The sequence below is a fragment of the Bombus flavifrons genome, chromosome 6 (genome assembly GCF_040668555.2).
Source record: "Bombus flavifrons isolate JBK064 chromosome 6, iyBomFlav1_principal, whole genome shotgun sequence".
Taxonomy (NCBI): Eukaryota; Metazoa; Arthropoda; class Insecta; order Hymenoptera; family Apidae; genus Bombus; species Bombus flavifrons.
Genome location: NC_138447.1, coordinates 16,185,459 through 16,199,572, shown reverse-complemented (window position 1 = coordinate 16,199,572; position 14,114 = coordinate 16,185,459). Strand labels below are relative to the sequence as shown.

The 14,114-nt window shown below is 43.0% G+C and overlaps 1 protein-coding gene and 1 long non-coding RNA gene across 3 annotated transcripts in view; both read left to right on the top strand.

Annotated features, from left to right (window-relative positions):
• Positions 1 to 14,114, top strand: part of LOC138181155 (uncharacterized) — a 263,147-nt gene that overhangs the window by 234,743 nt on the left and 14,290 nt on the right. The window lies entirely within an intron of this gene.
• Sgf29 (SAGA-associated factor 29) lies at positions 4,613 to 6,352 on the top strand. Its single transcript, XM_069115195.1, has 2 exons — positions 4,613 to 4,768; positions 5,248 to 6,352. Exon 2 carries the CDS (start codon positions 5,335 to 5,337, stop codon positions 6,208 to 6,210), a length of 876 nt encoding a protein of 291 aa, XP_068971296.1. The 5' UTR covers positions 4,613 to 4,768; positions 5,248 to 5,334; the 3' UTR covers positions 6,211 to 6,352.

Below are 14,114 nucleotides of genomic sequence, written 5' to 3'. Positions count from 1 at the left end.
ATAATGTGGCTCGATATAGAAAATGGTAATTTGCTGGATTTCGGATCCGAGTTGTGCCAACATTAGGCAGTGGTACATACTGTTTTCTGGCGATTAACCGATTAGAAGGACGATAATACAGCGCTAGGAAAACAGATGACGCGGATTCTTCTTTAAGACAATTTCTGCACGCGAATTTAATTTCCCTGTGACTTCTTAATACGGTTGTCTGTTCTTATCTTTCCGAAACAAATGTATTCGCCTTTGATACTCTGTAACGAACTTTATTAATCCTGAGAAAGGACTTTCTATCCTTTGTATAAACAAGCACCAGAAAATAGTTTCACAGCGATTGAAGGATAAGAGGAAATCGTGAGGCTTCGAATGCTAATTTTCTTCACCTTTCGAACGTATAGTAGTTAGCCGCGTGAAAAGCCGCTCGATCGCGAATTCGTTTCCTCGGCTACATCGTTTGACAAACGAGCCGATCGCAAAACAAAAGAGAGAAAACAGATGCCAGTCACGAAGAACCGATTTCCCTTCTGCCATCGAACAGAGATTCGATTTACGAGCTGAATTCCTCGTGATTTCGTTCTTCCTGCTCTCGTAGGCCTCGCACTCGACGTCGAAACGACCGGCAACAACGTTCACTGCGTTTGACATTTCCATTCCGAGCCGCGCCGAGGATTTGTTTGAAATATCGTTTATGCCGGTTGCTATCCGGCATCGTAGCCGGATTAACGGCTGCAACAGGTCGTTAAGTCAGCCGTTGTAAAGCGTCGATATTAGATGAAAATCGAAAGTCGATCTATACGCGATCCGTGCATCGTTCGATCGAACTTGTTCGACCAATGTCCTCGATTTATGCGGCATCCCTCCGTCCTTTGCCACGCGATTCTTTGTTTTCCTTCGTGTTTTCTGACTGTTCTGGTTCGCGTGCTCCGCGCATAAATGTCACGGGTGCAATGATAAATTTCGCGCGTGCGCCTTCCCGCATCATTCTTGCTCTTTGATGCTGCTGTCTATAAATGTATCGTATCGAGCAATACTATTGTTTGTTTATGTCTCTCGGGAAAATGGTAACAGATAGAATTTTTTAGATAAAGGAAACGCCATATCTTTCGATACGAAACTTGAACAGTTGAATTACACGGAAACTCAATTTATCAACTACATGGAGGTCAATTGTTTGATTTCTGGAAATTACACGCTAATCACAGGGACTAGTAATAAAATTAAGAAACTTGTAGAAAATCAAGTTGATCGTGGATAGTTTGATTCTAGAACGTCATTGAATAGATTGAATGTTCAAAAACACGCGATCCAGACGATCCAGAAATCCACATTCGTTGGTCGAACCATGTGCTCGAATGAGTATCAGCTAGCAGACAGGGTGGCAAAGTGAATAGCATTGTGCGCGACTGTACCCCGGGGCCCGACGTCTCCTTACGCCTCGTTAGACGCCTTGTTTCGCGCTTCGAAAACGCACGTACGAGTATACGGTGTAATATCGCGGATTGTGAGTGGTAAGCTCGTCGCCTTTCATAATACTGGTTTTAATGGACCATTCTGGGCCTCGCCCAGTGGCTGTCGAGCAAAAAGGAATTGATTTTCACGTCCGAGTCCTGCGAACACTCAACGAAGAAGCGGGTGAATTTCGACGATAAAGTCCACGAATGAGTAACTAACACCGAACATCGTTTTCCGGTAGATGCGTAGTTATTAATGCGACGAATTTCTAAGAATAGAAATATTACATTTTAACCTTCCTACTTTTCTAGGCATTTGCCGTACACTAGAGTAGCTCAATGAAGCCTGTAAAATATTTACACGAGCAGAATTCTGTGAAAAGTGGATGGGAGTGTAGGTAATTAAGAAAACGACGGGGATTCCGAAGGAAATTGTTCCAACGAAGAAATCGTACTCGTTGAAACGTAGCCAGTACTGGCCCGGCCATTAGAACAATATTTTATGCCTAATTGATGCAAAGTAAGTCGTAAGAACGTCTGCTGATTTGAATTGTTAATCGGCGTACAACGCCGGCCCATTGATGTCTAATTATCATGTACAGAACGATTCAATGGCATCGAGGCATAGAGGAACCCATGAATCATATTTAAAGACAAATGAATTTCTCAGCATTATATGCAAAAGACGCGGGACGCGAGCGAGCGCTCGAACGCTTATCAGTTCGCGATTTTGCCAAGGAAAAGTACGCAGAGCACGCCAGTATGGTAGTCAATAATTACCCTGCCAACCGCGCCGGCAATAAATCAATGCTTAGAAACAAAATGACAGGGACGATGGTCGTTGATAATACATCGTGTATGTACGAATGTACACTAATTGCACGAGCAGCAACGGAGATATATACGACGAACTCTCCATAAGATTAGACGATCCCTCCCGCAATATCCTGCTGATTTCAAGCGTTGTATCTGTCTTGCATAACACGCGCGCGCACGGTGTTGCAATAAACATTGTAACGTTAATGCTACAGGCTACGAGAACCACGACGACCGTGCAAATGCGCGTTTGACGAGTCCCGCTGAATTTCGACGTCCTTCGATCATTAGGATCGTTGCGTGTGAGACAGACTCGTGGTCTCTGCACGCGGATATTATCTGTACACGTAAGCTCGGTGAAACGTGATCGTCATGCTGGTATGTGGGAAAGTGGTACCAGCAATAAAATGGAATTAATACTACGCGAGAGTTAAAAGACAGACGCTATCGATCAACCGAATCCGGGATAATCTATTAGAGTTTAATATCCAGTAATAATAAAGTCGGATCATTTATTGTTTTCTTCGTTTACGAGCAAATAATTTGTTCCCGGGGCTTCGTTACAAATGGACGTGGTAGAGGGATAAATCAAAAGGAGTAATAATTACAAAGTGGTAAGGGAAAGAGAGAGAGAGAGAGAGAAAGAGAGAGAGAGAGTGAGAGAGAGTTTCTCAAGACTGAAGCACGTGTGACTACGATGTTTGGAGAGTTAACGTACTCCATGCGTCAAAGTCATCGTCACAAATGACTTTTTTTTTACCAGACGATTACAGTTCTTTTTTCATACTCACTTTTATCATCCGTTGAAAATAGTTTTAATGACGCGTATGTAAAGTTGTTGGCTATTTTAGAATCGGAGCGAACAATGCCTTCTGTTCTATAGAAATAGCTCAGGTACAAATAATTTATTGCTTTTATGTATAGCCCTTTTGTCCGGTTATAGTGCCATGTCACTTAATGATTATTGCAACTACCTAGAAAAGGTAGTTATATTGCGAAATCATATGCTTAAAGTATCGATCAATTATATTCTCCTATATCAAAGACGAAAGAGACTAACAAAGAAATTGCATTTCTGTGTTCAAACAAATTATATTCCTCTTACCTAGCTGCTAACCAACCCACGCAGGCATATCAATGGAAATTTCCCAAAATAACAAAATAACATTTCAACCCACGCGTTCTGCGGGCTCATTGTTCACACCGCTTGGGAACAGGTTGAATCGGCTGTAATTTCAGACTTACGTGTGTGTAAGAGCCACGTACGCGCCAGTGGCACGCGTGACACGCATCTCATTGCGAATAGGTCACGAAGTTCGTAAGAACCTGGCCGCCTTGCACTTATGTACGTTTATGGTGCGCTCACGCTGGAACGCAGTTTCTCCCAGCGATGTTCATGGGATTCTTCGGGGGGAAGCCACTATAAGCGTTTCGCATCGCTATCGGCCGTTAGCGATGATGCACACCGCCTCTGATGCACGATCAGACCGGAGTCGAGGCGCTACATCATCCGCCACCTAACAAGAACGATAGAGAGCTTTTCCGCGCTAGGTGATTTATGCGAGTTGTCGCGACCATCGCTGGCCGTGTAATTTACCAACGAATTGATTATTCTTCAGGTCGTTTATCGAAGTCTTTACTTGATTATCACGAGTACTCCGTCATTGATTTTCTGTAACTTGCGATTACGTTTATAAAATGCATTATAGAGTGCAGTTTCACTGTGAGATTAATATAGATTATTAGACATATAAAGAAATATAAAATATATACGTATAAACATCGCCTCATTCTTGCGGCAGTTGTGTTTTCTACAGAAATTTCTATTCGCTATACTATCAAGAAATCCTCTTGTTTGAAAATACCGCGAGATTGTTTCATTTTCTTGAGGAAGAAACCAATATAACATTGACAAGAAAGACGAAATTGGAATAGTCGACGCCCCACGCGCTTTGTGCAGATTCCTGTCAAAGTGTGCATACACTGAAATATTCGGGAAATGTTGCAATCTCTTGGTTCCGTCTGTTGCACCGAAAGCTGCAATAACGTCACATTTGTTTCGAGCGCCTCGTTTCGTGCATTGAAATAACCGTTATTTCTGTTGTCGATTCGTGAAATCGTATTGTTAATCCCACGTTATTTACGTTACATTTCATTTTATAACTGGCATCTTGCGCGTGCGGATTTTACAATACATTTCATATAAATCATTAACGAGAAATTCAACTGTAAAGGTATATATATATATATTGTAACGGACAAAATTATTGCGGCTTGGTTGGTTGAAGCATTTGCCTGGAGCTGGCAGCACTACCTTAGCCAAGCTTCGTGTGCTAGAGAGAATTGAGAATGGTGGGAGAAGTAGTATGGCGCAGAAGCGAACCGACAGTCGATTGTAGGACGTTGAAACGGTTTAGTGCTGTCTGTAACTTCGTGTTAGAAAGGTGAATATTCAACAGTTTACTACAAAGAATTGGACACTGATTTTTCTTCTGCAGAATGAGGTACGTTTATATCTCCATATATTTTATTACGACCGTCTGCCATTTTATGTTTGTGTTGATTCATCAACTTGGCTGTCTAACCGGTTTCCTATAAATTACCTGAGAAGAAATTAATTTGTTTTTATGAGATTTTATCGTTGAATTACAACTGCGTAGTGATATTTACTGAAATTAATATATATTAATAAGATATGTCATTATATGCTTTAAATACCGTTGAAATTTAATTGACAAAAACTGAAATGTTGTGGCATGGCGTACAGCGTGTAAAGTTTTAGTTGTAGAGGTCGCATGTTCAAATCTTCCGCGATGGGAGATTTCCTGGTATTTCTTTTTTTTTCAATTAATTTAATTAGCCTTCTAGTATCTTACGTATTTCGTAATATTTAGATGCGTATGATGTAATGTATAATTATAAACTTTTAAGTTATACTGGAATATTTTCGTCAACAAAGGAGAATTATTATTTCTATCCGCAGAGCGCGTATTCAGATGCACAGGCAGAAGATGGAAAGATAAACACCCGGTTGCACGAGTTCCTTTTACGTTCATTTCAACGATCCAAAATGCCATTCACAGCTGATGCAGCAGCTACCCAAATACAGGAACGACTGAAGAACCTGTATCACTTGGTGCACGAGATCGAAACACAAAGGATTCGTTCAGAGCATAATCTGAACAATATTATAAAAACTTACGAGAAAGTAACACCGGAGGACAAGGTATCCCCGTATTATCAACAGAAGCTGAAGAATCTCAATGCAGCGATCGGCGACTCTCAGCAGGAAGAGGAGATTCTGCGTAAAGCATTGGGAAAAATCAACGAAATTCGAGCAATTAGAAACGAACGACGGATACAGGCTCGGAATGCAGGAAATAAAGAAACTATCCGTCGAGGTGCTCTGATGAAGATGGTGTTGAGCACCGCGCAAACGCTCCCTTTGTACGTAGGTAAGACACCAGGGGCGAAACCACCTCCTCTTTGTGGAGCAATCCCAGCAGAGCCTACGTATATCGCGAAAATGGGAGACATGGTGGCTGCCCTTGTAAAGGGGTCCGAAGAAGAGGATTGGATTTTGGCAGAAGTGGTTCAATTCAATCCTACGACGAACAAATACGAGGTGGACGATATCGACGAGGAGCAAAAGGACAGGCACACCTTGTCGAGACGAAGAGTGGTGCCTCTTCCATTGATGAGGGCTAATCCCGAAACAGATCCTCATGCTCTTTTCCCCAAAGGATCCATCGTGATGGCATTGTACCCTCAAACGACTTGTTTCTATAAGGCAGTCGTGAACCAACCACCCACTACAGCCACCGAGGAATACGAAGTCTTATTTGAGGACGCGAATTACGCAAATGGGTATTCGCCGCCTTTAAAAGTCGCTCAACGTTACGTGATCTCCATCAAAGAGAGCAAGAAGAATAAAAGTCAGTGTTGACGGACGATTTATAATAAAATAGCGCCAATATTATTTCCGATATTGTTCTCGCGTTTGTACATTATTCATAGAGTACAACCATACGCTTTTGTATTATAGACGCTCATCAGCTGTAATAAAGTATACGTTTTTGGATAAAAAATTCATCTCCTCATTCTCTTCTATTACTCGACGTTTGAAACGCAATTTATTCGAGCACTTTAGACTTTGTTTTCGATATAATTACTTCTTGATTGCTTGCATCGGTGTTTTTATCGAAATCATACGGTTTGTCGTTAAGCTGGAACTCGATCGATCGGTTCACAACCGAAAGAAATAACCACGTACTGACAGTTAGGGTCCTGTTTCCGCGATACTCTCGTACGCTGAAGGTAATTGGCGTAGATTATACGACGATAATAGCGGCATCCTTGTACACGCGGGTGGACCTTAACCTGCACTGGTCTGACCTTTCGTGGAATCGAATCTCCGTGACTCCGTTCGACCGGGCAATTTCTTCCTGTACGGAATAAATCTTCTTCTTTCACGCTGACATGCAGAAGACAGAGATAGGACTTGTTGGCCTTTTGGACTGGGGGAAAGGGAGGGGGCTGAATTCGACGCGAGGCGGGCTGAAAGGCGAGCCGCGTCGGTACTCCAGCGAAAAAGGGACGTAGAACGAAAGAGAGTGGCGTGCAATAATTGATTCCATAATCGGTGGCTGCCGCCAGACATCAAAGTGGCTCGGTTCCAACCCTCGGCACAGACTGTTCGGGCCAATCTTCATTTATTATTTAACTTAACTAGCCCTGCTCGAAGTATCATAAAAAAGCGGGCCCGTTTTCGTCGCGTCGACACGTACTTCGTCTGTGTTTCTTCCTCGAAATTGTCCGAATTGCTTCGACGATCCTTTTCAATGAACAGCGTTTTGCTCGTTAAAGATGAGGGTTGAGTGGATAGTACGTTCGGTAAGCGTATGAGTTTCGAGCAAATTATAAGAATAAAAATATCCTACCAGACTACGCAATAGATATTGTTCGTTCGCTATTCAACAAATTTTCTTAACAGGCCGGCCTGCAGCCCATATGCCGCACTTAGCGAAAATTCGTTTGCTAGATGTCATTGTTCATTTCCTAGCAAGCTATTATAAAGGATTTTTCAAAGGATTTTCTGGAATTAACACTTTATCGACCGCTAGCGGTTTAACAGCATACGCACGTCCGACAGGCAGCTCGGGTGCAGATTTTTCCTGGCGCTGGCTTTGTTTCGGTTTAGACTCTCCAATACCATTCTTTTCGTTCATCGCGAATGGTAAGTTTTTCAAATTGGTATAAAATTGTGGGAGCTTACAAAGCAACGCAACTGACGCAACTGAGCAAGGTACGTTAGTACTAAATAACAAATTACTGCTCAAATAATGAGAAAGATTGGCAACAAAAAGCCGATTAATAGGCTATGGGTAGCTAAGCGTTGGCGACAAAAAGTCGATTAATAGGCTATCAGTCGGTAAGCGTTGGCGACAAAACCGATTAATCGGTTATCGGTCGGTAAAGCGTTAAGATACCGGGCTTAACGGTTCTCGGTATTTTGTAATGATAAGTCTTGAACTGGGGGGATTCGTCGCCCTGTTGCCAAGTCGCTATCCACCAGGAACCAACTTCTTTACCTGTGTTCAAGGGTAATATCGCGCTACGGACGCATTGGAAGAGATGACTGCGAATTGATCGCCTTTTAGAAATAAGCCGTAGTTAATCGTGTTCCGTAGTTGCTAGTTGCCATTGTCAGTCGTTACTCATCAACAAGTCGGTACTCGTCATACGTAGTCGTCACTTGTCATAACTAATAGTTACTTGTCATCTCTAGTCTAATGGTTCTCGTCATCTCTAGTTCTTAGCAATCGTTCCAATAGTTATTTCCCACAGTAATAGGCGGTAGTTTGTTTTTATTAGTCGGTACACTACGTGTAAACGCCAGTCGATCCTAAACAATCGTAACGTTTGATCTATCACGAGGAATAAACAGGTCTTCTAAGCCAGTTTAATAATCAATAACATTAGTAAATTGACGAGAGACAAGTTGTCTTAAGTAGCTTACTTTTACGAGTTTATAATTTCATCTTGAATGGAACAGTTAGCTGACTTGTAATCTACTTTTTAATAAAATTCACTTGTAGACTTTTTCTTTGTTACCGACCTGTCGTTGTCGCACAAAAAGTAACTTGTAATTTCTGATTTAAAGAATTCAGTAATAATATTAATCCTATAGAGTGCAAGTAGTTTATTTTGCTCAAGTCTTAATACTGATGTGATCTAGCTCTAAGAAATTCTACAAATAGAACATACCAGAAACGGGTTTAGTTAATCTTGTGTTTGCTAATGAAGCACTTCCCTATACAATCAAAATCAACTTGTTCGCCAAGCATACTCCCGATAACGCTCGATAAACCGAATTGCTCATCAACGATTCGCACTATTGCTCTGGGGGGCAATAATCGAAATCTGAGCGACCACGTACTACCTATCCCAAATGTATATCGAGGAAAAGGCGACTAGCCGTTTCGAAGCGATAGCCATCCTCCTCGAAATAGCGAGCACCAACGTGTCGGTAGGAGCCATTTTCAGCCGCGGAATTAATTCAACCGACGCGATTAGCTTTCGCGACGTGGGTGAACTCTGGTTGGAACGGCTTCTATCGCGACCACGTGTACTAGGCATACCCTTATAGACACACGTTTCTGTTGCTATCGCGGCGTAAAGTCGACGTAATCGAAGCTCCACGAGCCTGGAGTTCGTACGACCAGGCTAATACAAGTGGATTCGTAGCATGCAAGCCACCGGAAGCTAAACCGAACTCGTGCTCGGGCACGCAAGCCGTCCCTTTCACCCTAGCTTTCAGTGCAGCCTCCATCTTTGCCCCTTCCCAAACAGCTTTGCTCGTTTCGCTTCGTTCCCTACGTTCATTCGTTCCACGTTCTCAGTTATCTGAGTAATTCCTCTTCTCGATCGTTTCGCCCTTCTTTCTTTCTTCCCTCTTACCTCTTCGTGTCTTTCTTCCAACTTCTTCTTCTCTCCACCCTCTCTCCATGCTGCTTCGTTCCAACCTGCTGTTCTCGTGGCACAAACCAATCGGACCAGTTTCGCTTAACCCTCCGGTAATGACACGCGGTATTTTTCTTCGCCGCTCGTAATTACGACCGTGCTCCCGCGAGCATATTTTATTTCGTTCCGAGTCGATCGATCCACCGACGCTGGTATCTGTCACCGAGGCTCGCCCGAGCTATTGCCATTCGCTTCTTCCCCCGGCGATCATTAGTCTTTCATTCGATAAATATGCGAACGGCGGGGAGGTGTCACCTTCGTTGCCTCCGATATTTTCTCGGTCAAGGAAATAAGCGGAGTTCGTGTTTTAATTCAATTATTTCTGGAAATGAAAGGTTCGAAAGCTTTCGACATCGAGCAAACTTGTTTTTCTATTAAATGTTCGTTTAAGTGAAAACTCGTTAACGATGTATTTTATGGGGCAGCTCAAATGGAATAACACGAAACGTTGGTCCAACGTTAATTTCCATGCTGCGCGCGCTTTGCACTGGAGGAAATTTTATTTTTAAGAACGAGCCTGATTCGGCCGAATAGCCAGGCATCGATGAGAAAATCGGAAACCAATGAGCTCGATCGTGCATATTCCTATCCAGGAAAGAAGAGCGCGCAAAGGAGATTACGTACTCCATCAGTACGCCGGACAGTCCGCGGATTTCTATTTTTTTAAATTAATATACGCTTGTAGAATAATAATAGTTCCGATCAGGGAAAGTGCCGGTGTTAACTTTTAGCCTTCGAACGCGCAAACGACCGCGTGAAATATTGCCATTCTGTGCGATTGTCGACGACTGTCGATCGACTACCGAGTAAAAAACACCTCGTTGCCTGCCTTTCGCTTCTCGTGGACACCTTTACTCCGGATTTTAAGCGTGGAATAAATTTCTACCTTAGGCTTTGATCGGATCTAAAGCTATCTAGTCTCGCGCGGTTGCAATTCCCGGTCTTGAGAGCACAATGCTAGCAGTTCGTGTACCACTACTCTTTTCCTCCTTGATAGCAACGACACTTTAGACGAAACGATAGCGAGTCAGTGAACGTAGGCGGTTCGAGTGGCGCAGTCATTTTTAAAACGTCCCAACGAGTCCCACTTCGTCGCACGCTTAAGCCTCGAACACGGTATCGTCACGAGAATCAGGTGTTTGACCTCCACGAAACGCTGGTCAAGTCCAAGCAAGCTTCCTTGAATAAATAAGGGTCACGAGGCATCTGAAAGTATCGATCTAATTGCTCTCTGCTCTAGTACGATCATTGGCTCGCATGGAACTGGACAGTTTTCTATAGAATACCAGGAAGCAGGAATATAGCATGTTATAAACAGTTCTATAACAGTTATAAACACTAACGACGTTACTCGTGATCGATCGATAACTCGGGCAATTTTTCTTTTAAATTTCGTAGTTAAGGGAACGAACTAGTTTTAATAGGAAGCTAGTAGATCCAATTCGAAGTTGATAATTCGATTGCTTCGTCTAATCGAAAGGGGCGTTCTGCCAGAATCTAGGGTAATCGAATGCGATGTCATAACGATCTGTCAGTAATACGAGCTCGTCAAATGTCAATTGGAAAAGCCATTCTTTTGTCAGGGATTGCTTTCGACGTGACAATTTATTATGTTTTCTCATAAGCGGAAGCGAGCATCGAAGGAAGAGACGAGCCACATTAGGCGAAACGATTTTCTCTTTCTTGACGTATTTCCAGAGGACATTTGTCTTTTCATGGCACGCGGGCTCTCATACGGAATCGTCAGCCTCTTGTTCAACGTTGATGTTACGAACACGAGCCACGCGATGGTGAAAGGAGGCAAAGAGGGCGGGCGAATAATTCATAAGCGGGCGGTTTCTCGTTAATTAATTGCGTTTACCATTGAAGGCGGGGCAGTTTTAAACTTCCATCATAATTCAGACCTATAATCGGTTATCGCGGTCGTTATCTCGCGTTACGGCGCGATCGTCCCGGAAATTAGCGTACACTTTTACGACTTTCCCGCCGAAAGAATTTTAATTTCGTCGGAGCTGTCGCCTCTGTGACACGTTTCCGTTGTCGCTTAAACAAGGACTGCTGGTTTAACTATCGAAGCTGATCGTAACCGTGCCACGGTACAAGGTACAAAATATTAATGATTATTAAATCCGAATGAAAAAAGATTTTTGTTGCCAGAGCCAATTCTGAACCCCTCGAGTACCTTTGAACAAACGAACGAAATGTGAAATTTCCAAAATCGAAAGTTTGATACAACAATTTTAACCGAAACTTCTACGACATAATAAAAGCAATTTCGAAGATGTGAACGCTCGATGTATAAATTCCATTGAAATTCATTTTGCGTTCGTTTTACCTCGCGACAAACGTTCCAAGACGACCAATTTCACCGATCGTGCCATTGAAAGTATCACGAACAGGCGATTATCTGAGGAACCGCTAAGGAAGGAGTGTCTCGATTTAAAAATGCGTCGGCTGCACCGGAAATAAATAACAATCCTTTAATGATAATATCGTGGGGGTTCGCCATTAATCACCGACGAGCGCATTCCTTTTACAGGTCAACGAACTCGGTTCGTTTCGATTCGCAAGTTGGCCATTTTCACCGGACACGTAGGTCGAGTTGAGACCGATGGCCTTTCGAGAAGTTACTTATTTCTGGACCGTGTCCACGGTCTCAGTGGGTCACTGGTTACGTCCAGTTCCGGCGATGATTAATTCTGACCTCCCATCAGGGATATTAGTTTTTAATGCGCCAGCGTTGTCGTGGGAATTATAATAATTAGCTCGGAGCCGCGCCAACCAGCTGCCTGTAGGACGCGACGACGTCCCAGCCGTGTCGTCCATCGCTATACTATAATCCTATTTGCTCTCGAGGAACTGTTAGCTGCAACCAACGTTTACGCGAATTTGCAAGTATATAGATATATCGTAAAAGTTGGGAAAGCAGTTAATCATAGTTTTTGCTATCTTCCAAATCAATTGGAAAATAATTTTTAACAGATAAATCACGTGAAACGAGCTTCCAGAAATATAATGTGAGAAGTTACGTTTAAAGTGTGGTTTCTAATTTAAATTGTTCCCTGTTATTGATTTCTGTACTCCATTATTCCCAGAAGTGTATTCGAAATTATATGGTTTTCTAAAATAATATTTCTTCATTTGACCATGTTCTGTAAATTGCCTGGCAAACTAATTTCGACTGTACGAACAGGTCCCCAAATACCTAAACTTCTTCGGCAAATTTCCCAAAGCGACCAAGTTCCAGGTATCATCTAACCCCATGTTCGAACTGCTCCACATATTTACTTTGAATGGTCGACTCATTTTAATTTGTCAAGCATACGTGTAACTTCGTGAAATCACAATGCAACGAGTTACGCGCCTCCTCTTTCTTACAACGACGAACAGAAACGATATATCCTTCTTGTCACGAAGTACATCTTCATCGATATCAGAGCAGTATACGATAATGCAACCTGGCCATGCCTTCTCATAAATCCACTAAAATTCTTTCAGCCATTACTAACCGAGGTACAAAGCTCAAGTACAATGGACTTGGCCGAAACGAATTCGGGACTTCGCGATTACACTCGGATAATGCGTGCATGCACTATACGGCTAGAAACCAGTATTTCATCCGTTCCACCTTTACTCCCCACCTCTATTTTTCAACACAGTCGAGAGTGTCGGCGATCAATCACCGAGCAAAAAGCAAACAAAGAATTAGCATGAATCTCCCGAGAAATCCTGACGCTTAATTTTACTGGAGCGTTTTCTGACGGCGTTCGTCGATAACGCGGGCCTGAAAAAGCGGCGACGTTCCAGCTTGCGAGCGCAATTTTTTCCACGGAGCCCGTGAAACGCCCTCAGAACGATCTAGCTCGTCGTGCATCATCCGCTTAATCCTTTACACGCCGTAGGAGCGTGATTGTCAATATTTCAAGGGCCGCGCGGAGTATCGAGAAACGGAGGAAAAACGAGTGGACCGAGGGGGCCGGGTCTCGATCAGCCGCGACATCGATCGTGTTCGAGATCGCGGCCGGTTGAAATTGACTGGCCATTCCTCGTCTCGTAGTCTCGCGGGTCTCGTTCGAAGGCAGGCCGCGGGGCTAACCGTTGAACCCGGCCTAATTGAATTTCGCATACGAGCACCGCGACGATTCGTCATTCCGGCGTCCAATTTGGCCGCGAGTCATGCCATTCTCTTTCGACTACCGCGTTCTTCATCGGCGTCTGGCCGGCCTGTCACGCAGCTTTCGCACCGCTGGACACCCGAAATTTTATCGACGAAAGGGAGCCGCGAGGACACTTACCTGGAACAGAAAGAAAAAGAGTTTGGTCAATTTTATTGGACAGGTATATTTTTATTATTTATAATAAGACGTACGACGTGTTAATTATGAGGTTGCTTACTATTATAAACTACGGATGTTTAAGAATTTAACTTAACTTAAAGACACAGAAGTACGCAGAATGAGAATAAAATGCATAAGCGTATGAGACATTTCAGATATAGTACTTGTTATAATATTTTATAGATACGAGAATGTTTGTTTGAAAAAAAAGTACTCTTTGTTAGACTATGTTGATTTAGAGTGTGTCTTGATACGTTCGTGTAAGTTGGACGTCGTATCAGACATGTCAGACATATTTAACGAAGATAATAACCACCGCAGCCATCGTTCTGTGAGGTTCGTTTGCAGGAGTACGCGAAGAATTCATTTTCTGAGCCATAATTTGTTGCGAGCGTCTGTGCATAATATATACACTTTGCTAGGAAGTTCTATTACTCTGTAGAAAAGTCTGACTTTGCTGCATTGGGAGCTTATGAATTTTTGAAAAGTA

Bases quoted from the DNA above. Each gene is read 5' to 3' on its own strand.
- Sgf29 (XM_069115195.1), top strand. From the start codon at position 5,335: ATGCCATTCACAGCTGATGCAGCAGCTACCCAAATACAGGAACGACTG.